The sequence below is a fragment of the Dama dama genome, chromosome 32 (assembly GCF_033118175.1).
Source record: "Dama dama isolate Ldn47 chromosome 32, ASM3311817v1, whole genome shotgun sequence".
NCBI lineage: Eukaryota > Metazoa > Chordata > Mammalia > Artiodactyla > Cervidae > Dama > Dama dama.
Window position 1 is genome coordinate 8,397,675 of NC_083712.1, and position 27,115 is coordinate 8,424,789.

General features: G+C 42.9%; 1 protein-coding gene across 1 annotated transcript in view; it reads left to right on the top strand.

Moving 5' to 3' along the window:
* The window catches only part of DLGAP2 (DLG associated protein 2), a 629,281-nt gene that overhangs the window by 98,154 nt on the left and 504,012 nt on the right, over window positions 1–27,115 (top strand). Inside the window, exon 2 of the mRNA XM_061134978.1 lies at window positions 7,346–7,447. Within this exon, the coding sequence (XP_060990961.1) occupies window positions 7,433–7,447 (15 nt within the window). The 5' untranslated portion in view covers window positions 7,346–7,432. The remainder of the gene's footprint in view (window positions 1–7,345; window positions 7,448–27,115) is intronic.

A 27,115-nucleotide genomic window follows, 5' to 3' on the forward strand; every position in this document is an offset into this window, starting at 1 on the left:
TAATGTTTATACTTATGTGCATATGATGTAATTAAGCAAATGTTATTTTGTGATTTGGAAAGTAGATTCTTATAATTTCATGTTTCTTTCTTAGGGAAAATATATAAAGTATAAACATGAACCATGCTCTGCTTTCCATTCTTGAAGTGCGCAAGAGTTCTTAAAACATTCTTTTCAACACTAAAGAATAAAAATGGAAAATTTTTACAGTAAAATTATACAGTGTCGTTTTAAAGGAGGTTTAGGGCATAAAAAACCTCCTGATGCTGCTGGTTGGACCCTCCTCTGGTGCCTGCTCTGCAGCCTGAACCTTTTCCCTCTGGGACTCAGGACCCAGTTGGGGGGATCCTCTGCCTCCCAGCTCTGAGCACTCAGAAGAGCCAGGGCTCTGAGGATCCTTCCCACACCCACCAAGGTATCCACACTTTTCTGGCCAACCCAGCCCGGGATGCCTCTTGTCCTTCTTGGGGGCTGCCTGCCTGTCCACCTTCTGGAGCCCAGAGGCTAGACTTGGGGTGCTTGGAGTGTGAAGGATGAGGGGAGCAGGTGGTTTAAAAAAGGCCATTTGAAGGCAGTCGTCACTTGAAAGACAAAGCACATTGAATTATGAATGGTGACCTCTTGTTAAAATCAATCTAGAGGAGAAACCAGAAGAGAACTTAGAAGAAACTCTGGTACGTCTTTGAAGGGAGATTTCACATTTCACCTGTAAAGTAAAGCATATGCCATGAAAAAGGAAGAATTTCAGAATAGAGTTTAGTTTTGTTTCCCATTAGAATCAGTAGATGCAGTGAAAAGTCAGGTGGATGGAATTAATATGACTGAAGTAGTTACTGGCTTAGAGGCATGGCATACAGGCTGAGTACATGCTTTGGCCCCGGAGACCACGCTTGTTTTTGTCATTTCTTGAGGTTTAAGATGTTTCTGTCAATGTTCTGAAGCCTTTACATGGATAATAAGGGCTTAGTCTTTATAACCACCTCAAGGGTAAGTCCTGTTATTATCTCCAGTTTACTGATAAGCAAACAAGTGCACAGAGGATGTGTTACTAGTAAAGAATGGATCCTGGGTTCGGACCTCTGCTTCAGATCCTGTGTTTTTAACAAATATGCCATATGGGACACCTATAAAATAAGGATACATAGTTATGTAAAAGCACCAATTAGAAATATTACAATAGCCCTTGAGATAAAAACTTGATAGATAGTCACAGATCAGGCATAGCTGAAAAAAAATTAGTGCACTGCAAGATCAAGCTGAAGAAATTTCCTAGAGTTAAGCACAAAAACAGAGAACATGAGAAAACACAGTTTCGCAGTTGCTGCTAAGTTGCTTCAGTTGTGTCCGACTCTGTGCGACCCCATAAGACAGCAGCCCACCAGACTCCGCTGTCCCTGGGATTCTCCAGGCAAGAACACTGGAGTGGGTTGCCATTTCCTTCTCCAATGCATGAAAGTGAAAAGTGAAAGTGAAGTCACCCAGTCGTGTCCGACTCTTCGTGACCCAATGGACTGCAGCCTACCAGGCTCCTCCGTCCATGGGATTTTCCAGGCAAGAGTACTGGAGTGGGTTGCCACTGCCTTCTCCCAGTTTCGCAGTAGACAGATCCAAAAGACAAAAATGCATCTAATGGAAAAGCTGAAGAAGGGAATTACAGGAAAAAAGTGGTTAATCGATATTTCTGATCAAATGGCTGATACTTCTCCAAACTGAGGAAAATTGTTTTCAGAGAGAAAAATTGAACCACCTGTGAGGTGGGAATAAAGGCAAACAAAACCTGTCATTGTGAAACACCACAGACTCTGGGATCAAGACAAAATCTCAAGAGACATGGTCAAGGAGACAGAAATTGCTTAAAGATTGACAGGATATGCCTCAACAGCAATACAGGTGTCTGGAGATGTCTGTTAAACTTTTTGAATTCCACGTTCAGTATTGACAGTGAAATAAAGATGTTTTCAGGCATACAAGGACTTGGAAAGCTGACCACATAGAGACCATGTTGAGAGGAAAACAGGGGCATGTTTTTGAGAGTGAGGATAAAAGAACCCAGAAAGATGCAAGCAAAAACACCAAAGACACATTTATGAGTATTGATTTTAGAGTAAGGGGTGCATTTTCTCTGTTTTATAAGCAGCCATATATGGTATTCACGTAACACCAGACACCAGGTGGTATCAGAGAAGGTGTGGTCTGGAGGGAGAAGGCAACACTTGGAGGAAGGTGAGGGCATATGAAAGGTCTTTTTTTTGTTCAAGAGGATGTTAGAGGTACTGATGAGTTGATAGTTTTGCTAGAAAAATATGTCTATAATTACATGCATTAGAACTTTAAGGGAGAAATAAAATATATAGGTACAAAAAAGTAAAATAAAAGTTCTATATCCAATAATAATGCAGAAAAAAAAGTACAAAGGAAAAGATAACATGAACTATCAGAACAAAATAAGTCCCAGTTTGTCAGTAATCACAATAAATATGAATGGAAAAAAACTCAAACATTAAAGATAGGAAGTTCCCTGGTGGCCCAGTTAGTGGTTAAGATTCTGGGCTTTCACTGCCATAGCTTGAGTTCAGTCCTGGTTGGGGAACTGAGATCCTGAAAGATACATGGCATGGCCAAAGAGAAAAACCAGACTCTCAGAGTAGATTAAATACAACACACAGTTCTGTGATGTGTACAAGAACATGCAAAGAGTGTACTGAGAATAAATCTACTTGTGGCAAGATTAGTAGAGAATATAAGGAAATTCAAGAATACGAAGAGTTAGGGATGAAAAGAGAACCATATGATAATTTGTAGGAAGTTTTGCAGAGAAGTTAGAAAATCAAGATGAAATGTTTGGTTTTCTTGGTGAATATAAGTGTCATATATTGACTCAATGAAAATTAGAAAATGTGACTGGAACAGTAACCATGGGAAAATTAGTTTTTGATAAATGTATTTTTATGAAGGGCTTCCCAGGTGGCACAGTGTTAAAGAATCTGCCTGCAGTGCAGGAGACAAAGGAGGCATGGGTTCGATCCCTGGGTCAGGAAGATCTCCTGGAGAAGGAAATGGCAACCCACTCCAGTATTCTTGCTTGGGAAATCCCAAGGACAGAGGAGCCTGGTGGGCTACAGTCCATGGGGTTGCAGAGTCAAACACAACTTAGTGACTGAGCGTACATACATGCACTTTTATAAAAGGCACTGACTCAACTTCAAAGGTAAATTCTACAAAAACTTTTTGGAAGTGATAATTCTATGTTATCTAAACTATTTCAGGAAAATGAGTATCACCCTTTTTAATGAATAATTCCATAATTTAGTAATGAATCAGAAAAGGGCTAATTTCAATTGAGACTAACTATAAATTTCATAAACATACTATTAGCACATTGAAATAACTGTTAATTAAATATGACCAGGCCTTGTTCCATAAATGTAAGATTATTTCAATAATAGAATCTCTGTTGTAGGAATGCATGAGATGAACATGTAAAAAGAGAAAAAATACAGTTATATCAGTAGATACTGAAAGACCTTGAAATAATACAGCAGTCATTTATGACAAATTCTAGGTGAAGGAGTGATGGGAGGGACCTTTCTCAATAGGAATGAGTATGATTAGAAACCACAGCAACATGGTTGTCCCAAGGAAATATTAAATATAGAACAAAGTAACATTGCCACAATGATCTGTTAGTCCGTAGTCCCCAACTAGAAACTGGGGTTTCTAGTTAAGTTTATATGGGAAAATAAAATTGGTAAAATATTAGAAATCAAGACTTAATTTCAGTGAAAAAAGGAAGATTTTATACAAAATCTATTTTATATTATTATACAAAATATTATATTTTGTATAAGGGAAGATATTTGTATATTTTGTATAAGGGAAGATATTATACAAAATTTGAGCATACAAAACTTGTATAAAAGTCCTTGTACTGTATGTGATAAAATGATGTTTTTAATAGCATTTTACCCATAGAACTTCTTTCAGAATTGAAGTTAATAAACAACAAGGTCCTATAGTATCAGAAACTATATTCAATATCCTATAATAAACCAATAATGGAAAGGAATATGAAAAAGGTTTTTTTTAAAGCAACATTAAAGAAATTTAAAGTCAATCCTCTTAAGCCCTGCTGTTGTTTTGTCAACTAAGTTTAAGAAATAGTCTAAATCCTTTTATCATTTCAACCACCTTCACAGCATCTTCACCAGGAGTAGATTCCATCTCGAGAAGCCACCCTCTTTGCTCATTCATAAGAAGCAACTCCTCATCCTTCAGGTTTCATCATGAGATGCAGCACTTCAGTCCCATCTTCAGACTCCACTTCTGATTGTAGTTCTCTTTCTGTTTCCACCGCATCTGCAGTTCCTTCCTCCACTGAGGTCTTGGACCTCTGCAAAGTCATCCATGAGGGTTGGAACCAACTTCTTCCAAACTCTTGTTGGTGTTGATGTGTTGTCCCCTTCCCATGAACCACGACTGTTCTTAATGGCACTGAGAATCGTGAATTCTTTCCAGTAGGTTTTCAATGGACTTGATTTGATTGCCCAGGCCCATCGGAGAAATCAGGGCCTATGGCATACAGTTTTAGCCTTTAGTGAAATGTGTTTCTTAAATAATAAGACTTGAAAGTAGTAATTCCTCCTTGATCCGTGGACTGCAGAATGGATATTGTGTCAACAGCCATGAAAACAACATTCATCTCATTGTTCCTCTCCATCAGAGCTCCTGGGTGGCCAGGGACATTGTCAGTGAGTGGAATAATTTGAAAGGAATATTTTTTTCTGAGCAATAGGTCTTAATGCATTCATGTATGCTTAGTCGCTCAGTCGTGTCCAACGCTCTCTGATCCCATGGGCCATAATCTGCCAGGCTCCTCTGGCCGTAGGATTCTCCAGACAAAAATACTGGAGTGGGTTGCCATTTCCTACTCCAATAGGTCTCAATGGTGGGCTGCAAATATTCAGCTAACCATGTTGTAAACAGATGTGCTGTCATCCAGGCTTCGTTGTTCCATTTACAGAGCACAGGCAGAGTAGATTTAGCATAATCCTAAAAGCCCTAGGATTTTCAGATGGTCAAGGAGCACTGGCTTCAACTTAAGAGTCACCAGCTGCATTAGCTCCTAACAAGAGGGTTGGTCTGTCTTGTGAAGCACTGAACCCAGGCATTGATTTCTCCTCTCTTGCTCTGAAGGTCCTAGATGGCATCTTCTTCCAATAGAAGGCTGTCTCATCTGCGCTGAAAGTCTGTTGTTAGTGTAGCGCTTTCATTTATGATCTCAGCTAGGCTTTCCGGATAACACTGAAACTTCTACATCAGCACTTGCTACTTCACTTTGTGCTTTTATGTCGTGGGAACAGCTTCTTTCCTTAAATCTAACCTCCCTCTGGGAGCTTCAGACTTTTCTCCTACAGCTTCCTTGTCTGTCTCAACCTTCATGGAGTTGAAGAGTCAGGGGCTTGCTCTGGATGAGGCTTTGGCTTGAGGGAATGTTGTGACTGCTTTGATCTTCTAACCAGACACTAAAACTTTCTCCACGTAAGCAATAAGGCTCTTTTGCTTTCTTACCATTTGTGTGTTCACTGGAAGAGGACTTGTAATTTCCTTATAGAATTTTGCCTTCGCATCTTGGCCAAGTGTTTGGTACAAGAGGCCTAACTTTCAGCCTCTCTCAGCTTCTGACCTGCCTTCCTCTCTAAACTTGGCCATTTTTTAGCTTTTGATTTAAAATGAGAGATCTGCAACTCTTCCTTTCACTTGACTGCTTAGTGGACCTTGTAGAGTTATTGAGTGGTTTTGGCTCATCTTGCTGCATCTTGGGTGACAGGACGCTGAGGAGAGGGAGAGCTGGGGTGGCCGGTCAGTGAAGCCGTCAGAACACACCTTTTATAGTCAGGTTCCTGTGTTACATACAGGGACAGTTCGTGCATGGCCCCCGTGCCCTCAACTGCAATAGTAACATCAAAGGTCACCAGTCACAGATCACCATAACAAATACCATAATCATGAAAAAGCATGAAATACTGTTAGAATCACCAAAATGGGACACAGAGACACAGAGTGAGCAAATGCTATTGGGAAAATGTTACCCACAGACTCACTTGATGCAGTGTTGTCACAAGCCTTCAATTTGTAGAAAACACAGTGTCTGTGAAATTCAGTTAAGTGCATTAACAGGAGGTCTGCCTAACTCTGGACTGAGATGGAGAACTCTTAATGATACAGTGAGTGAATACAAGGACAGAATGTCAATTCTGGAAAGATAGGGCATTTTACATTAAATAACTTGAAATTAAAATATACTATGTAGATTGACAGTCATAAGTGTGTTAACTGGTTACCACGAACCAGGGCTGGATTTGAACCAGTTTGTGTGTTGTAATTAGGGTTTGCGGAGAGTGTTTGCTAAAGTGAGAAATGGCTCATTGTCTCACCTTTTTAGGACTGTACTTTTGAAAGTCAGTACATGACATTAGTAGCATGTGCTCAGACTGACACTTAATCAGAGGTTTTGCTGACAAGACACGATTTTCAGCAGACGGTACAACGCTCAGTTCTCCTGGATTTGTGGAAACTAACCTGATGTGCCTTGTGGGCCAGCGTTTGTGATCCTACGAGCTCAGCGTGAAAAAGACACAGCACACTTTTATGTGATGTTATAAACAAGTCTCCTCAAAGATGTGTGTTCCTCTTTCATCTGATTCATTTTGGGGAAACAGTAAAGCCATGTGTTGGTAAATGCAGTGAAGAAAGGAGCAGAGGTTTTATAATTTATCAAGGTGTATGAACTAGCACCTGTTTAAAATATGCAGTGCTCAGGTTTATCTGAGGATAGCATTTTTTTTCCTGGAAATAAAATGATCAGTTGTTAATATTCCCTGGGACTGTCCTTTTGTTTCTTGGAATCTGCCTGGTTCTTTGCAGAACCAGTCTAAGTTCAAAAATGTTGCTTTTGTCCTCAGGTTATATGAGGAATCATCACTCCTGATTTAAAGTACGACTTTATTATTTCTCTTTGGTTGAATATTTTGAAGTTGGAAAAGCTATTCATCATAACCTCAAACCCAGTTTGGGAATAGAAATACTTGCATAATGTCCACGTGCTGTGGGTGCCTGCAGGGTTCTCTGTTCCCTGGTTTTATTTAAAAATACCTGGTGTTATTTTTTATATACAGCATCTCTGCCTACTTAGTTCTCGCCATACTGCTGTTCTAGAGGGATTTAATTATTGCTCAGTGCCATTTTTTTTTAATGTACTTTCCATATGTTTCTTTTTCCATGGGGAGGTTATTTACCCCTTTTTTTTTATCATGTTTTCCCCATTTCTATCCATTCCTCATCATAGGCCTTCCCACCATCCGAGGCCCGGCCGTAGCAGCCCAGGTTCCCAGCAGCTGCCCTCGATCGCCCGGCCTGCGCCGGCTCTGCCGCCATGGGGACCGCTCAGGTACTGTGTGCCCGTCCGTGCTCTGGCCGCGTGGGCATCGGTGGGGGGTGCCAGGGGTAGTGTTGCTGGAGGTGATCGAGGGATGGAGGTGATGCAGGGCATGCAGGGGACGGAATTGAGGGGAGTAAGGACCCAGGGGGTGAGTGCAGGTGCTGCGGCAGCCTCCCAGCTCCCAGCGGAGAATTTTCTGGCTCAGATGGAGGCGGGACTGTAAGCGACTCACAAACGCAGCACTTGTATGCTTGGTTGGGAAGCTGGGAGGGGCCTCTGGAGACCTAGGGGACGAGCATGAGATGAGGTCCGGGCTCTGGTCCTCCCAGCATCACCTGTCACGTGAGCTGTCACACATGAGCTGGAGGAGGGTCTGTGGACACATGCGCAAGGGCTTTTTTGGGGGACTGAGTGACCTTCCCAGGCTTGCAAAGTGCTTTCATGTGCTTTTGGCGGTGGCCGTGCTTGTGGGGAGGGGGGCAGGAAGTCCCTCAGCTGGTGATGAGCCAGATGCACAGTCAGGGGCCTTCTGCCGCTGCTCACTCATAAAACCCCCAGGGCCCTGTGTGCTCAGGACACCCCAGGAGGGCCTCACCCGCTCACCCCTCTCCGCTCACATTTGGAGGGTATTTGGGAGCAGAGATGTGGCCTTTCACCTTCCCTGATGCCAATAAATAAAATACTCAGTTGAAGCCTTTATAGAGAGTGACATCATTTGATTTTTCAAGGCAAGATGCGGCAATTTATAGTGTATCATTCTTTACTGCAGGGGAGACTTAAGTGTGAAATATGGTCAGATTTCCGGTGGGCCCTTGTCCCTGCCCCCTGATGACCTTCTCCCGCCCCTTCTCTCCCATCCTGTGTCTCACCTGGTGACACCCCACACGTCTGCACCTTATGCGTAACACCTTCTTTTATCATTCCAAGAATCTCAGGAGACAATGCTGATGTGGAGTGTCAGGCTCCATAGCCAGGACGTGGTTGCTTTTTGTTGGGAGTTTCATGTAACAGCCTTGAGGAGACCAAGCCGTTTCATTCTCTCTTTTTAAAAAACTACTTCCCCCTCTTGTTTAGCAAAGACAAGGCATGATGCCTCTTCAGTGCTCTCATCAACTCTTCAGTCAAACACCCTGCAGCCCATGAGATGCAACTGCACATTTTCCCTGTAGATTGGGTAGGGTGCTTAACTGCAAAGAAGAGAATTCACTCTGGCTCATGTGAACAAAACGACTTCATTAAAAGAGATGCTTGGCACTTCATGGGCCTCTAGACGGGCCTGGACAGAGAGGATCTGCACGAGGCCACCAGGGGACGCTGGGGGGACCCCTACAGGAGCCCCTTCTTGGGGTGTTCATCCCACTTCGGGGCAGGGCCTGGGCCCGGACGTGGGGTCCTGCCTGCATCTCACTGCGGGGAAGGCTGGAAAGCCCCTTTGTTGTTGTCTGTGCTCCTCTTGCCCTTGGAGAGAGGGGTCGACCCCAGAGATGACAGTATCAGTGGAGTAGGAAGTGCTTCCCAGGCACCGGGCCCCAGTCCACTCCATGGTCCCTCTGCTTGTCCCCATGCAGCCATAGTACTTGCTGTTTTCAATGCACTGTCCTATATGAAATGGAAACACACTTGCTTTTGTCCCCCAATGGGGTCCCCTGGTCTCTCTGGTCGCATGGTCTCACTGCTGGTCAACGGTCTGGAGACAGAGTTCAGCCTGACCCACCTGCTGTGTGATGACTGCAGCCAACACAGCCTTGCAGACACTGGTACGGGTTGCTCAGATTGTTTTAGTTTTCATTGTAAATATATACGTGACAAGAAAAGCTGGGGGAAGGGATGATGGGTGCTCTGGTCTCTGGGGAGCTCCTGTCCCCCTCCCTGCTCCAAGCTCCCTTGGTCCCAGGGCCAGCAGCTCTGCTCGCCTGAGAACCTGACCTTCCCGGCACCGGTGAGTGATACTCTTCATCCTTCAGAGGCCTGAGCTCGGGTGGTTCTGCCCATGTGGGTCTTTGCAGGCCCCAGGAGCTCTTCCAGTGGATGCATGGTGCCAGTGGGGGACTCAGAGGACCTCTGGTCTGACCCTCTTCTTTCTCTCGTGGTAGGAGCTCCACTGTGCCCTGAGACTGCGGGTCCACAGGCATCCTTGCTGCCCGTCAGTCAGCAGCCGAGTCTCTCCCAACTTCACCACCCGACCCAGTCTCCAGGGGCATCCCCGGGCCTCCACGGAGAGCTCACTCCCTGCTGGATGGTCCTCCCTGGGGACCCGGATGCCTAACACAGCAGACTGCAGTGTCCTGGGGACAGGAGCAGGCCTGCAGGGAGCTGGGCTCCTCTGGCCACAGGAGGGGTGTCATGCCTGGCCGTGGTCCATGGCAGGTCCAAATCCTGGAGGAACAGGCTTCTCGGGACAAATTCCAGCCGGCACATGACCTGGGAGGAGCTGCACAGCGCCTGCCCACCAGGGTGACCCCAGAGTGACTTGGGACCACCCTCTGCTGCCTCTGCCATTAGCGTGGGGGTTCCCACCCGCACCCCTGGGAGAGCAGCGGCCTTGCCTTGGATTTACGTGCAGAATCACTGAGAAGGGCAGTTTTTGTCAGATTCTGCCTTTAAGCAAAACTCTGAATTGTAGGGCTAATGTTTAAAAGGAAAGGAAATGTAGGGCTAATGTTTAAAAGGAGCTCATCACTGTTATTGGTGTTTGGGTCAGATAATTCTCGGGGCGGGGCTGTCCTGTTTGCGGTGGGAGGCAGGCAGCGTTCTGCACCCACCACCACCCCCCACTGCTGCCAGGAGCCTTCCCGCTTCCCCAGAGACGGCACCAGACACAGCTGGACACTGCCAGATACCCAGGGAGAGGGAGCCCCAAGCCTGCTAGAACACCTTAGGCATTATTAGGTTCAGTGGCCTCGAGCTGTTGTCTACAAGACCTTTATCATCCATAGAATCAGAGATGGTGTCATCTCTCTCATCTGCATGTTGTTGACTTCAGTCTTCTCTCCTTCCTCAGTCTCAGATTTGTCAATTTTATTGATCTTACTGAACCAGATTCTGGTTTTTAATGGTTTTTGTTGTTGTTTTTTTATCCTGTTTACTGACGACTTTCTCTATTTTTCTTTTTATTTCATTTCTACTTATATTGGTTTTCAGTTGCTCTTTTTCAGTTTGTTTAAAGGTCAGAACTGAAGTCAATGACTTCAGACTTTCCCCTTTCCTGATAGAGGCACTGAGATATACCCTTCCTGGGTGTGGGACGGTTTAGTCTTTCTGTAAATAGTCTCAACAAATGTTTAAGTTACTTAGACACTTGTGTTTTTTTGCTGGATAGGATGTCATGACTCCACTATCTGGACCTGTTTGTGGCAGCGGTGCCCACCTGCTGCCTGGATGCTGCCCTGCCGCTCACTCTGATTCCATCCATCTTCCTCGTTCAGTTTAGTCACTCAGTCATATCCAATTCTTTGTGACCGCATGGACTGCAACACGCCAGGCCTCCCTGTTCATCACCAACTCCCAGAGCTTGCTCAGACTCATGTCCATTGAGTTGGTGATGCCATTCAACCATCTTAGCCTCTGTCATCCCCTTTTCCTCCTGCCTTCAGTCTTTGCCAGCATCAGGGTTGTTTCCAGTCAGTCAGTTCTTCACATCAGGTGGGCAAAGCACTGGAGCTGCAGCTTCAGCATCAGTCCTTCCAATGAAAGACTGAATCCCTTTGGGATTGACTGGTTTGATATCCTTGCAGTCCAAGGGACTCTCAAGAGTCTTCTCCAACACCACAGTTCAAAAGCATCAATTCTCTGGTACTCAGCCTTCTTTATGGTCTAACTCTTAGATTTGTACATGACCACTGGAAAAACCAGAGACTTCCCTGGTGGTCCAGTGATTAAGCTTCTGCTCTCCAAATGCAGGGGGTAGGTGTTCAATCCCTGGGTGGGAACTAAGAGTTATTTATTGGACTTCCCTGGTGGCTCAGATGGTAAAGCATCTGCCTACAATGCTGGAGACCCAGGTTCAATCCCTTGGTTGGGAAGATACCCTGGAGAAGGAAATGGCAACCCACTCCAGTACTCTTGCCTGGAAAATCCCATAGACAGAGGATCCTGGTAGGCCCCAGTTCATGGGGTCTCAGAGTTGGACACAACTGAGCGACTTCACTTTCGCTTTCACTGGAAAAACCATAGCTTTGACCACATGGACCTTTGTTGGCAAAGTAATATGTCTGCTTTTTAATATGCAATCTATGTTTGTCATAGCTTTTCTTCCAAGGAGCAAGCATATTTTAATTTCAAGGCTGCAGTCACCATCTGCAGTGATTTTGGAGCCCAAAAGAATAAAGTCTCTCACTGTTTACATTGTTTCCGCATCTATTTGCCATCAAGTAGTGGGACCGGATGCCATGATCTTAGTTTTTTGAATGTGGAGTTTTAAGTCAGCTTTTTCACACTTTGTCTTTTACCTTCATCAAGAGGCTTTTTAGTTCCTCTTCGCTTTCTGCCATGAGGGTAGTATCATCTGCATATCTGAGGTTATTGATATTTCTCTCAGAAATCTTGATTCCAGCTTGTGCTTCCTCCAGCCCAGCATTTCTCATGATGTACTCTGCATATAAGTTAAATAAGCAGGGTGACAATATACAGCCTTGACGTACTCCGTTCCTGATTTGGGACCAGTCTGTTGTTCCATGTCCAGTTCTAACTGGTGCTTCTTGACTGGCATACAGATTTCTCAGGAGGCAGGTCCTGTGGTCTGGTATTTCTATCTCTTGAAAAACTTTCCACAGTTTGTTGTGATCCACACAATCAAAGGCTTTGGCATAGTCAATAAATAGAGGTAGATGTTTTTCTGGAACTCTCTTGCTTTTTGGATGATCCAATGGATATTGGCAATTTGATCTGTGCTTCCTCTATCTTTTCTAAATCCAGCTTGAACATTTGGAAGCTCATGGATCAGGTACTGTTGAAGCCTGACTTGGAGAATTTTGAGCATTATTTTGCTAGCATGTGAGATGAGTGCAATTGTGTGGTAGTTTGAGCATTCTTTGGCATTGCCTTTCTTTGGGATTGGAATGAAAACTGACCTTTTTCAGTCCTGTGGGCACTGCTAAGTTTTCCAAATTTGCTGGCATATTGAGTGCAGCACTTTCACAGCATCATCTTTCAGGATTTGAAATAGCTCAACTGGAATTCCATCACATCCAGTAGCTTTGTTTGTAGTGATGCTTCCTAAGGCCCACTTGACTTCACATTCCAGGATGTCTGGCTCTAGGTGAGTGATCACACCATCGTGGTTATCTGGGTCATGAAGATCTTTTTTGTATAGTTCTTCTGTGTATTCTTGCCACCTCTTCTTAATATCTTCTGCTTCTGTTAGGCCCATACCATTTCTGTCCTTTATTGTGCCCATCTTTGCATGAAATGTTCCCTTGGTATCTCTAATTTTCTTGAAGAGAGCTCTAGTCTTTCCCATTCTATTGTTTTCCTCTATTTCTTTGCATTGATCACTGAGGAAGGCTTTCTTATCTCTCCTTGCTGTTCTTTGGAACTCTGCATTCAGATGGGTATATCTTTCATTTTCTCCTTTGCTTTTCACATCTCTTCCTTTCATAGTTATTTGTAAGGCCTCCTCAGACAACCATTTTGCCTTTTTGTATTTCTTTTTTTGGGAATGGTCTTGCTCCCTGTCTCCTGTACAATGTCATGAACCTCTGTCCATAGTTCTTCAGGCACTCTGTCTATCAGATCTAATCCCTTGAATCTCTGTGTCACTTCCACTTCAGGATCCCCTTGTTTTTATTGTCTGGTAGTATAGTTTTGTTTTCCAGCGATGTTTAGGATATGTTCCTAATTTTCTGCTGCTGTTATCTACATGGCTTTGGGGAAGGAGAGAGACTCGTGTACCCTCACCCCCCACCCCCGCCTCTGCTCCATATTTCTCATGCCCTCTTTGTTCTCTCTCACTAGAGACCTGGGGAGGCTGTTCCAACCCCACTGAGGCGGGGGCCTCAGTCTCCCCTTATATCCGTGATTCTCAAATGGGTCACCTTTGCCCTCATGGGACGTTGGCAATGTCCAGATGGAATTTTTGTTTTTATAGCTAGGGGGAGGGTACTAGTGGCATTGAGGGGGTTGAGGCCACGATGCTGTCAACTGTCTTGCAGTGCCCCCCAAGAAAAATGACCTGTGTGGACACCAGCAGGCAAGGCGGTCAAACCCTGTTTCACTTTCATGGCCTAAGCTGTGGTACTTAGGCATCCTCAAGGGTTTGAATAAGAAGCCTAAGGGAATCATATCCTAATGTGTAACTGTTTCTCTTCGGTGTGCGAATTTTGCATGGGGGATCTCAGGACGCTAAATGGTGCAGGTTTGCATGCAAACTCATTCAAGTGGACCATATTGAAAATACACATTTGCACTTTTCGGGATGACTGTAAACTATCTGAAACAATCTGCTGAAGTTATTCAGATGGCTATTATTTCATGGGTATAGTGGTTCAGTGTGAGCAGTTGTACGTGTGGTCCTCACGTGGGTAATTACTATGATTGCATCCCTCACACCAAGATTCAAACAGTATTTACATGGGGCTTCCCGGGTGGCTCATATGGTAAAGAATCTGCCTGCAGTGCAGGAGACCTGGCTTTGATTCCTGGGTCAGGATGATCTGCTGGACAAGGGAATGGCAACTCATTCCAGTATTCTTGCCTGGATAGTTCCATGGACAGAACCTGGGGGTTATAGTCCACGAGGGTCTCAAAGAGTCAGACATGACTGAATGACTAACATATAGTGTGTTCAAAGAAGGAAACAAACAGGCTACACTTTGATATTCTGTGTCATTTAGAATGAGATAAATTATAGAAAGAGTTAGCCCTGCTTCCAGTCAAGCACAAATTCAGACCCCTAGTTTATTTTGCAGAAGAAAATTCACTTTCCTAAGGATAACTACAAATAGATCTGTGTTTCTCAGAGACAAAGGTGTATAGAAAGAGAAACTAAATAGTACCCATTTATGTCCTACGTGTCTATATATGATAGATTTGTGCTTTGAGAAGCAGCCATCTAGTAAGTGTTACTTATTGTCACAAGGTGAAGAGTCACCGGTTTTTAGAAATCCCTGATTTCTTAAAATGCCTTATTTTGACAAAGCTAGTTTTTACCTTATCAAACTCAGGAGACCACTTTGGTTTTGTTGTTTGTGGGGCTGAACCCAGTAGTGGGTTCTCCCACTTGCTTCTCCCTCAGCAGCAGGAAGACCAGGAGGCCACTGGTGTCACATGTTGTGTAGCTGGAGAATCCCACATCTCATGCTACAGAATGAAATGCAGGTGGAGTGTGCAAAAGTAATGAGATTTCCCTGGCTCAGAGGCGGCAGTGACTCCCCCTTGACTGTGGCCAGGCTCCTTTCCCCACTTCCTTTCAGCCCCTGAGTGAGGGGCCTCGGTCTCCTCATGTCTGCGGTTAGGTAACACTTCTCTGTGAGGAGTCCTGAGCATAGCATGGGGAGTGTCCATTGCTTTAATAAGTAAATACTTTAAGCTGTTTTAGTTCACTTTATATTAAAAATAAACCACACAAATTATTTGTGAAAATACCTTCTCTCTGGCTACTTCAGAAATTCACTTGTGAACATTGTAATTTTAAGTTTTGTTAAGTTAGTTGTCTCTTCTCTTTTTAAAAGTCCTACAAGCACTCTATCTTACCATGAACAGATTAGCATGAATAAAACAAGATTAAAAGATGGTCATTGTAGATGTGTTCATGTTCTGTGTCCTCACACATGTGTATATCCATAGTATAGACTAATAAAATTATGTCAATTGTTTTAATAATAGTTTAACAAATTAATATAGTATATTATGGCAACTCTCCTAGTCAATAAAAATATTTTAAAATATTTATTTTTATTGAGTCATAATTAACATACAATATTATATTAGTTTCAAGTGTACAGTACAGTGATTTAGCATCATTACGTATCATGAAATGGTCACCATGACAAAACCAATCCTCACCGTACAAAGTTGTTACAATATTATTGACTGTGTTCCCTATGCTGAACCTCCTAACCCTGTGACTGAGTTTATAACTGGAATTTTGTATCTTTTAACCTCCTTTTCCTATTCTGTTCATCCTCCCATCCTGTCCCTTCTGGCAACTACCAGTTTTTTCTCTTTATCTATAAATGTTTCTGTTTTACGTTTGTCTTCATTTTTAGATTCCACGTGTGAGTCAGATCATGGGCTTCCCAGGTGGTGCTCGTGGTAAAGACCCCGCCTGGCAGTGCAGGAGACGAGAGAGACACGGGTTGAATCCCTGGGTCAGGAAGATCCCTGGAGAAGGGCACAGAACCCACTCCAGTATTCATGCCTGGAGCCTCCCGTGGACTGAAGAGCCTGGCAGGCTGTGGTCCACAGAGTCGCAGAGAGTCTGACACAACTGAAGTGACTTAGCACGTATGCATAAGTCAGATCATACGGCATTTGTCTTTCTCTATCCGACTTATTTCACTTAGCATAATACCTCCAGGTCCATCCTTGTTGCCATAAAGGGCAGGATTTCTTTCTTTTTCATGACTGAGTAATATTCTTTTGTATATGTCATTTTCAGCTGGGTGGGCTGGTTATGTCCGCTGAGGTCTTCGCATACATGGTGCACTTTGTAGCTATTAAAATGTTTTTATCCACAGATGAATACCATTAAATTGGCACACCTCAACTGATGTAGCCAGTCTGTCAAGTTGAAAATGATGTCTAATCATCTGGTAATATAAATAAAGATTGGACTAATTACTTCTATTCAGTTATTTCCTTAGAATGAATTTTTGGTCTTAGCATGTTTCAAAAGATATGAACATTTTAAACATTTTCAGTGTCTATTTCAGAAAAGTACACCTATTTGCCTTCCCACTAAAATTATATACAACAGTATTTGCTTTTAAAATCCTCTTTATAATTGCTGATTTGACAGATGACAGTTGTAATTGACAATTTCATTTATTACTTAGGTTAGTGGTTCTGTTGAATATGTTTTTTCCTTTCCCCTCTTTTCTGTGTGTGAATTGCATGGTTGGGTATTTAACTCTTTTCATGTATTTATGATGGTGAAGGACAGGGAATCCTGGCGTGCTGCAGTCCATGGGGTCACAACGAGGTGCACATGACTTAGCAACTGAACAGCAACAAATGATCCAAATATTGTTTGCTTCTCAGATTGCTATGTGAGTTTCAATTTTTATAGTTTATAATTGAAACATAGTTGATTTACAATATTGTGTTAATTTCAGGTATAGCAAAATGATTCAGTTACGTGTATATATATATATAATAAATTTTAGATTATTTTCTGTTCTCAGTAGTTATAAGGTACTGAATATAGTTCTCTGTGCTTTACAGTACGTCTTTGTTGTCTGTCTTTTTAAAAATGGTAGTGTTCATCTGTTAATCCCAAATTCCTAGTGTACCTCTCCCCTTCCCTTTCCCTTTTGGTAACCACGAGTTTGTTTTTTATGTCTGTGAGCCTATTTCTGTTCTGTATGTAGATTTATTTTTATTAATTTTTAGATTCTACATATAAGGGATATCATGTGATATTTGTCTGTCTTTGACTTACTTCAGTTAGTGTGACAGTCTCTAGGTCCATTCATGTTGCTGCAAATGGCATTATTTCATTTTGTTATAGTTGAGTGGTATTCAGCTGTATATATACCACATATTTTTTTGTCTTGATGAAAGTGAAAGAGGAGAGTGAAAAAGTTGGCTTAAAGCTCAACATTCAGGAAACTAAGATCATGGCATCCAATCCCATCACTTCATGGACAATAGATGGGGAAACAGTGGAAACAGTGGCTGACTTTATTTTTCTGGGCTCCAAAGTCACTGCAGATGGTGGTTGAAACAATGAAATTAAAAGATGCTTACTCCTTCGAAGGAAAGTTATGACCAACCTAGACAGCATATTAAAAAGCAGAGACATTACTTTGCCAACAAAGGTCCATCTAGTCAAGGCTGTGGTTTTTCCAGTGGTAATGTATGGATGTGAGAGTTGGACTATAAAGAAAGCTGAGTGCTGAAGAATTGATGTGTTTGAACTGTGGTGTTGGAGAAGACTCGTGAGAGTCCCTTGGTCTGCAAGGAGATCCAACAAGTCCATCCTAAAGATCAGTCCTGGGTGTTCATTGGAAGGACTGATGTTGACGCTGAAACTCCAGTACTTTGGCTACCTGATGTGAAGAGCTGACTCATTTGAAAAGACCCTGATGCTGGGAAAGATTGAGGGCAGGAGGAGAAGGGTTCGACAGAGGATGAGATGGTTGGATGGCATCATCGACTCGATGGACATGGGCTTGGGTGGACTCTGGGAGTTGGTGATGGACAAGGAGGCCTGGCGTGCTGCGGTTCATGGGGTCACAAAGAGTCAGATACAATTGAGCGACTGAACTGAACTGATTCTTTTGTCTGTTGATGGTTGACTTTATAATTGTTTTATATGCAAGAAGTGAATTTTTTCACAGTCATATCTAGGAATGTATTTCTTTATGATTTCAGACTTTGCTGTCATGCTTAAAAAGCCTTTCTTTGCCAAAATTTGCATAAATATTCAGCTATATTTTACTTTAATATTTTTGTTTATTTTTCTGCGTTCAGATCTTTAATTCTGAATTTATTGCAGTTTCTGTATAAGTAAAGGCTGAACTCGTTTCTGGCATTCATTGGCCAGTGAGTTGCTGTGCTGTCATTTGCTGAGAAACAATACTGTTGCTTTTTCCAGGGTTGGGTTATCTCTGTATTTTGGTAAAATGCTAATTGGGGTCATGCTTGGTCTCTGTTACTCCTCCTTCCCACTTACTTCTGATGGTAAACCTTTATGTTAAAGCTTTTTTTTTTTCTTTTATTTTTCAAGTGTCTGTTGGAGTAGTAAGAGCTCGTGTTGTGTAAGAATGCAGGCTAGAGTGCCTGCAAAGTCTCTGTTGATGCATATGTATGCATCTGAAAAATGATCCTGATGAACGTATTTGCTGGGCTACATTGAGACACAGGCTTAGAGAGCAGATTTGTGGACACAGTGGGATGGGGGAAGGATAGAGAGTGGGACGAATTGAGAGAGTAGCATGGAAATATACACTTTACCATATGTAAAATTGACAGCCAGTGGGAGTTTGCCATATGACCTGGTGCTCGTTGTCGTCCTAGAGGGGTGGGATGGGGTGGCAGGTGGGAGGGGGCTTCAAGAGGGAGGGGACACACACACCTGATTCACACACACACACACACACACACACACACACCTGATTCACGTTGATGTATGGCAGAAACCAATGCAACATTGTAAAGCAGTTATCTTCCAACTGAAAATTAAGAAAAAATAACAGTCTCTGATGATCCCTAAATGAAGTGTTTTTGGAGAAACACTGTGGAATTGGGACAAAAGAAATGGCCCAGAAGGAGCAATGGAGAGGGGGCTCTGGGCCTGAGTCAGTTCCTTGGGGGTGAAATGACATCTTCAGGGCACCTGTTTCCTCATACTCTGCATATTAGCACTTCATCCAACTTTGAGGTTTATGGAAACACAGTGGCAAATCCAGTAAGCATCTCTGAGGGCACTTTGCCATCCCAGGAGCAGGACTGGGAAGTAGATTTGTTAGCTGGTTCTTCCTGCTACATTCATTGGGCATTTTGTTTTTCTGGTGGTACCTGTGTACAGTGTGTAGGTATTTGCAAGTGATATCAGGTAGCAGTGACATTGCTCAGGTATCCATGGAATTGTGGAGTTGACATAGTGCCCTTATCCTGAGAGATTCAGATGACCTCAAACCTGTTGGCTTAAACAGTACACATTCATCACTACAGAGTCTGTAGGTTGGGGATCTGGCATTGTCTCTCTGGACTAACACCAGGGCATCCACAGGGTAGGTCCTCGGAAGCTTTTAGTGGACAGTCCAGACCTCACATCTCCAGCTTCCAGAGGTGCCATGCGGTTCTGGGTTCTTGTCCCCCCTCAAATCCAGAAACACTGGGGAGTCTCCCTGTGGGTCCCTGTCTCTGTCCTCTGCTCTTAGGGATACATTTGATGATTTGGCATTATCTGTTTATCCCAGCATATTACTTAGTTCTGTCTGCTAAGCCCCTTTTCTGTGCCAGGCACATATATAAGAGTTCTGGAGACCAGGGCATAGGTTTCTTTGGGGCCATAATTATGCTGTCATGATGCTTATTTCTAATTTAAATTTATATTTATCTTTCATCTTTAGGGATTTCATTTTTACCATGAATTTGAGCAAAATTCCTACATTTATGGGAAAAAAATAGTTGGAAAATAAGTTTCTCATCTTCTATTTGTATGTCAGAGCATGACAAGTAAGATGAGCTCCTTCACCATTTGTAAAGCAGTGAAAAAATTATTCACTGAGGCTGCAGTCCCTCAGCAGGACCTGGGTTTGTGACTTCACCACCAGTGCAGAGGACTTGCCCTTTTGTTTGATGTGTATAACTGTAATTAAGATGTTGCCTTGATTAAACATGAACTAACGCAGTCACTCTCTCCCATCTGGAAGCTTCCACAAACCTCCTATCCTTATCCATCAGAGAGCAGACAGAATGAAAACCACAATCACAGAAAACTAACCAAACTGAACACATGGGTCACAGCCTTGTCTAACTCAATGAAACTATGAGCCATGCTGTGTAGGGCTACCCAAGACAGATGGGTCATGGTGGTGAGTTCTGACGAAACCTAGTGCAGTGGAGAAGGGAATGGCGAACTACTTCAGGATTCTTGCCTTGAGGACCCCATGAACAGTATCAAAATGCAAAAAGATATGGCACTGAAAGAGGAGCTCCCTGGGTCGGTAGGTGCCCAACATGCTACTGGAGCAGAGTGGAGAAATAACTCCAGAAAGAATGAAGAGATGGAGCCAAAGCAAAAACAGTGGGTGTGACTGGTGATGGAAGCAAAGTCCAATGCTATAAAGAAAAATATTGCATAGGAACCTGAAATGTTAGGTCCATGAATCAAGGCAAATTGGAAGTGGTCAAACAGGAGATCGTGAGAGTGAACTTTGATATTTTAGGAATCTTTGAACTAAAATGGACCGGAATGAGCAAATTTAATTCAGATAACCATTATATCAACAAAGGTCCATCTGGTCAAAACTATGGTTTTTCCAGTAGTCATGTATGGATGTGAGAGTTGGACTATAAAGAAAGCTGAGTGCCAAAGAATTGATGCTTTCGAACTGTGATGTTAGAGAAGACTTTTAAGAGTCCCTTGGACTGCAGGGATATCAAACCAGTCAGTCCTAAAGGAAATCAGTCCTGAATATTCATTGGAAGGGCTGATGCTAAAGCTCCAATACTTTGACCACCTGATGTGAAGAACTGACTGACTGGAGAAGACCCTGATGCTGGCAAAGATTGAAGGCAGGAGGAGAAGGGGATGACAAAGGATGAGATGGTTGGGTGGCATCACTGATTCAATGGACATGAGTTTGAGCAAGCCCCGGGAGTTGGTGATGAACGGGGGAAGCCTGGAGTGCTGCAGTCCATGGGGTCGCAAAGAGCTGGACATGACTAAGCAACTAAAATGAACTACTTCTGTGGGCAGGAATCCCTTAGGAGACATGGAGTAGCCCTCATAGTCAACAGGAGAGTCTGAAATGCAGTACTTGGATGCAATCTTAAAAATGACGGAATGATCTCTATTTGTTTCCAAGGTAAACCATTCAATATCACAGTAATTCAAGTCTATGCCCCAAGCACTAATGCTGAAGAAGCTGAAGTTGAATGGTTCTCTGATGACCTACAAGACCTTTAAGAACTAACACCAAAAAAGATATCCTTTTCATCATTGGGGACTGGAATGCAAAAGTAGGTAGTGAAGAGATACGTGGAGTAACGGGCAAGTTTGGCCTTGGAGTACGAAATGAAGCAGGGTAAGGCTAACAGTTTTGCCAAGAGAACACACTGGTCATAGCAAACACCATCTTCCAATAACACAAGAGACAACTCTACACATGGATGTCACCAGATGGTCAGTACTGAAATCAGATTGATTATATTCTTTACAGCCAAAGGTGGAGAAGCTCTATACAGTCAGCAAAAACAAGACTGGGAGCTGACTGTGGGTCAGATCATGAACTCCTTATTGCCAAATTCAGACTTAAACTGAAGGAAGTAAGGAAAACCGCTAGACCACTCAGGACTGACCTAAATCAAATCCCTTATACAGTGGAGGTTAAAAATAGCTGATAGACAGAATGACTGATGAACTATGGACGAGATTTGTGACATTGTACAGGAGGCAGTTATCAAGACCATCCCCAAGAAAAAGAAATGCAAAAAGGCAAAATGGTTGTCTGAGGAGGCCTTACAAATAGCTGAGAAAAGAAGAGAAACTAAAGGCAAAGAAGAAAAGGAAAGATATACCCATCTGAGCACAGAGTTCCAAAGAATAGCAAAGAGAGATAAGAAAGCCTTCCTCAGTGATCAGTGCAAAGAAATAGAGGAACACAATAGAATGAGAAAGACTAGAGATCTCTTCAAGAAAATTAACAGATACCAAGGGAATCCTTCTTGCAAAGATGGGCACGATAAAGGACAGAAATGCTATGGACCTAACAGAAGCAGAAGATACTAAGAAGAGGTGGCAAGAATTCACTGAAGAACTATACAAAAAAGATCTTCATGACCCAGATAACCACGATGGTGTGATCACTTACCTAGAACCAGACGTCCTCGAGTGTAAAGTCAAGTGGGCCTCAGGAAGCATCACTACAAACAAAGCTAGTGGAGGTTATGAAATTCCAGGTGAGCTATTTCAAATCCTAAAAGATGATGCTGTGAAAGTGCTGCACTCAGTATGCCAGCAAATTTGGATATCTTAGCAGTGGCCACAGGACTGGAAAAGGTCAGTTTTCATTCCAGTCCCTGAGAAATACAATGCCAAAGAATGTTCAAACTGCTGCACAATTACACTCATCAAACACACTGGCAAAGTAATGCTCAAAATTCTCGAAGTCAGGCTTCAACAGTACGTAAACCGTGAAATTCTAGGTGTTCAAGCTGGATTGGAAAAGATAAAGGAAGCACAGATCAAATTGCCAACATCTGTTGAATCATAGAAAAAGCAAGATAATTCCAGAAAAACATCTGCTTTATTTATTATGCTAAAGCCTTTGACTGTGTGGACCACAACAAACTGTGGAACATTCTTCAGGAGATGGGAATACCAGAACACCTGACCTGCCTCCTGAGAAATCTGTATGCAGGTCAAGAAGCAACAATTAGAATTGGACATGGACCAATCGAGTGGTTCCAGATCAGGACAGGAGTACCTCAAGGCTGTATATTGCCACCTTGCTTATTTAACTTATATGCAGAGTACATCATGCAAGATGCCAGGCTGGATGTAGCACAAACTGGAATCAATATTGCTGGCAGAAATATCAGTAACCTCAGCTCTGCAGATGACACCACTCTTATGGCAGAAAGCTAAGAGGAACTAAAGAGTCTCTTGATGAAAGTGAAAGAGGAGAGTGAAAAAGTTGGCTTAAAATTCAACATTCAGAAAACAAAGCTCATGGCATCAGGTCCCATCACTTGATGGCAAATAGATGAGGAAGCAATGGATACAGTGACAAACTTTATTTTCCTGGACTTTAAAATCACTGCTAATGGTGACTGCAGGCATGAAATTAAAAGATGCTTGCTCCTTGGAAGAAAAGCTGTGCCCAACTTCAGTTCATTTCAGTCGCTCAGTCATATCCGACTGCGACCCCATGAACTGCAGCACTCCAGGCCTCCCTGTCCATCACCAACTCCTGGAGTTTACCCAAACTCGCATCCATTGAGTTGGCAATGCCATCCAACCGTCTCATCCTCTTGTCATCCCCTTCTCCTGCCCTCAATCTTTCCCAGCATCAGAGTCTTTTCAAATGAGTTGGCTTTTCACATGAGGTGGCCAAAGTATTAAGAGTTTCAGCTTCAGCATCAGTCCTTCCAGTGAACACCCCAGACTGATCTCCTTTAGGATGGACTGGTTGGATTTCCTTGCAGTCCAACGGACTCTCAAGAGTCTTCTCCAACACCACAGTTCAAAAGCAACAATTCTTTGGAACTCAGCTTTTTTATGGTCCAACTCTCAGATTTGTACATGACTACTGGAAAAACCATAGCTTTGACTAGATGGACTTTTGTCAGCAAAATAATGTCTCTGCTTTTTAAGCTCTCTAGAAAAGGCAGAGGAATCAGAGATAAAATTTCTAACATCTGCTGGATCATCAAAAAAGCAAGAGAGTTCCAGAAAAACATCTTTTTCTGCTTTATTTACTATGCCAAAGCTTTTGACTGTGTGGACCACAATAAACTGTGGAAAATTCTGAAAGAGTTTCAAAAGCATCAGTTCAAAAGCACAATTCAAAAGCATCAATTCTTCGGCACTCACCTTTCTTTACAGTCCAACTCTCACATCCATACATAACTACTGGAAAAACCATAGCCTTGACTAGATGGACGTTTGTTGACAAAGTAATGTCTCTGCTTTTTAATAGGCTGTCTAGGTTGGTCATAACTTCCCTTTGAAGGAGTAACCATCTTTTAATTTCATGGCTGCAGTCACTATCTGCAGTGATTTTGGAGCCCAAGAAAATAAAGTCAGCCACTGTTTCCACTGTTTCCCCATCTATTTGCCATGAAGTGATGGGACCGGATACCATGATCTTAGTTTTTTGAATGGTGCTTTGAGCCAACTTTTTCACTCTCCTCTCTCACTTTCGTCAAGAGGCTCTTTAGTTCTTCTTCACTTTCTGCCATAAGGATGGTGTCATCTGCATATCTGAGGTTATTGATATTTCTCCCAGCAATCTTGATTCCAGCTTGTGCTTCCTCCAGCCCAGCATTTCTCATGACGTACTCTGCATATAAGTTAAATAAGCAGGGTGACAATATACAGCCTTGACGTACTCCTTTTCCTATTTGGAATCAGTCTGTTGTTCCACGTTCAGTTCCAACTGTTGCTTCCTGACCTGCATACAGGTTTCTCAAGAGGCAGGTCAGGTGGTCTGGTATTCCCATCTCTTTCAGAATTTTCCACAATTTATTGTGGTCCACACAGTCAAAAGCTTTGGCATAGTAAATAAAGCAAAAATAGATGTTTTTCTGGAATTCTCTTGATTTTTCGATGATCCAGCAGATGTTAGCAATTTGATCTCTGGTTCCTCTGCCTTTTCTAAAGAGCATATTAAAAAGCAGAGACATTATTTTGCCGACGAAAGTCCATCTAGTCAAAGCTATGGTTTTTCCAGTAGTCATGTACAAATTTGAGAGTTGGACCATAAAAAAGCTGAGTTCCAAAGAACTGATGCTTTTGAACTGTGGTGTTGGAGAAGACTCTTGAGAGTCTCTTGGACTACAGGGAGATCAAACCAGTAAATCCTAAAGGAAATAAATCCGGAATAGTAATTGGAAGGACTGATGCAGAAGCTCTAATACTTTGGCCACCTGATGTGAAGACCTGAGTCATTGGAAAAGACCCTGATGCTGGGAAAGGTTGAAGACAGGAGGAGAAGGGGATGACAGAGGATGAGATGGTTGGGTGGCATCAACAACTCGATAGACATTAGTTAGAGGATGCTCTGGGAGTTGGTGATGGACAGGGAAACGTGGTATTCTGCAGTCCATGGGGTCGCAAAGAGTTGGACATGACTGAATGACTGAACTAAACCCAACACAGGATTCGTTCCTGAGAACGGGGAAACCAGTTTGAATTTCTGGCCTCCAGTAAATCAGCGTTGGTGAATGTGGTAAGATCTGTTCAGGATGTACATATCATACACATACCATAGTACTGACTCATTTTGTGACCCTACACCCACAGAGAAAAGCCCCTGCCTGAGGCCAGAGCCAAGCTGTGTGTGCAGGATGCTGGCTGCCGGACGGTGGTGCGTTAGGATCTCAGAGGCTGGTGACCAGGTTCAGAGACGTGCCTGGATACGTTGTTTTCATTTGTGGGCTTTACAGTGAAAAAGTGTGAGTGCCTGGGGTGTTGTACACATTGTTCAAGGGCCTCCAACAGATCCTGAGGAGATACAGGGTGACCACAGCTTTTCTTGTCTTGAACCATTGTCCGTACCTTTTTGCTGAATGGAAAGAATGATTTCTAGTTAAAACCACTGAAGCTTTCATCACTGTGTACACTTCTCTGTATTTTAGTTTGTGTTTCTTTAGAGCAGTTGGATCTTTTTTACCTTAAGAAAGGTAAAAGTTTCCTCTAAGGAACTAGTGTAAAAAAAGAAAAGCTGCTCACAAACACAGCTTTTGGGTCACATCCTTGTCATTGTCTGAGTTTCCTGCCAGCATGGCTTAGAATGCAATTATCGTGATGGTTTCACTTGTAGATTCTTCCCAAAAGTGCTTTACTTTACTTCTCAAAAAATCATTTACTGTAAATTAAAAACTTCCAACCCTGAGACTTTGTTACGTCAGGTAGGTCTGTCCTGTTCAGTGTTATGTGTGTTATCTTTGTGTGTCTATGCTTATGTGTGTCTGGGGGTGTCTCTCTCTCTGTCTCTCTCTGTCTGTGCATATCTGTGCATATGTGTGCCTGTGCATGTGTGTGTCTGTGTATGAGAACTTAGACCTGCTAGAACACTTCATAAACTTCGGGTATGAACTGAATTAGAATTCTCTTCTCAGTGCTGGGCTGATCTTCAGATTCTTGAAGCTCTTAGAAAAGGATGGGACCATGGTCCTCTTTTTGTCTGGGACTATCTCCAGCCTCATGTGTAATTTCTCCTGTGTCTGCCTGGCCAGTGGATTCATGAATACTTGGCAGGTTATGTTAGACTCACTCTTGGGTTGGTCCTGATGCTCTGACACTTACATGTTTATTTCAGGGCTGAACTCGGCCCTTCCCCATCATGTTTGAGACCTTGGGCTCTGGTCCGAGAATGTTTCCTCTGAAGGCTGTCTCCGGGTGGGTGGCGGACCTGTCCTTACATAACAGATAAATGCCTGGCTTGCAGAACCATCTGTGAGAGCAGGACACCCCATAACACAGCAGCTGCGTGATTCTGAAGAATTTCTTCTCTGTCTTAAATTTAAACCCATCTGTCCTTCAGACACTCGCTGGGGAACCAGAGCTCAGAGCAAGAGGCCTGGATGGGCCGGTATGAGGCAGACAGAGGGATGGGCTTAGCTGCCATTCTTTCCTGTGAAACTGCTGATGTGCAGTGCTTGTTTCCCTTGAAAAGTCACTTATCTTTTTGTCTAAATGCCAAAGGACTTCAATTTTCTGTAATGTTCATTAATTGCATTATAATATTATATGTCATGGCATTAGTTCTGAGTCAGTTTCTCTTACATGGTGTCTCCTTTCAATATGTAGTCAAACCTTTGTTGTTGTTGTTGTTAAATTCACTGGATTTTTCATAAATTATATTTGTGAGTATTGTTCTATTCTACCGCTTTAATTTACATTTTTAGTGACTCTTACTATCTGTTTTTTGTATCTTTGCCTGCCTTTAATATTTGCAATTCTTTTATTTTAAAATTTCCTTCCTTTCCCCTGCTTCTCTTAATGTGTCATTTATTGAAAGTGAAAGTCGCTCAGGCGTGTCTGACTCTGTGACCCCATGGACTGTATAGTCCAAGAAATTCTCCAGGCCAGAGTACTGGCCTTCTCCAAGGAATCTTTCC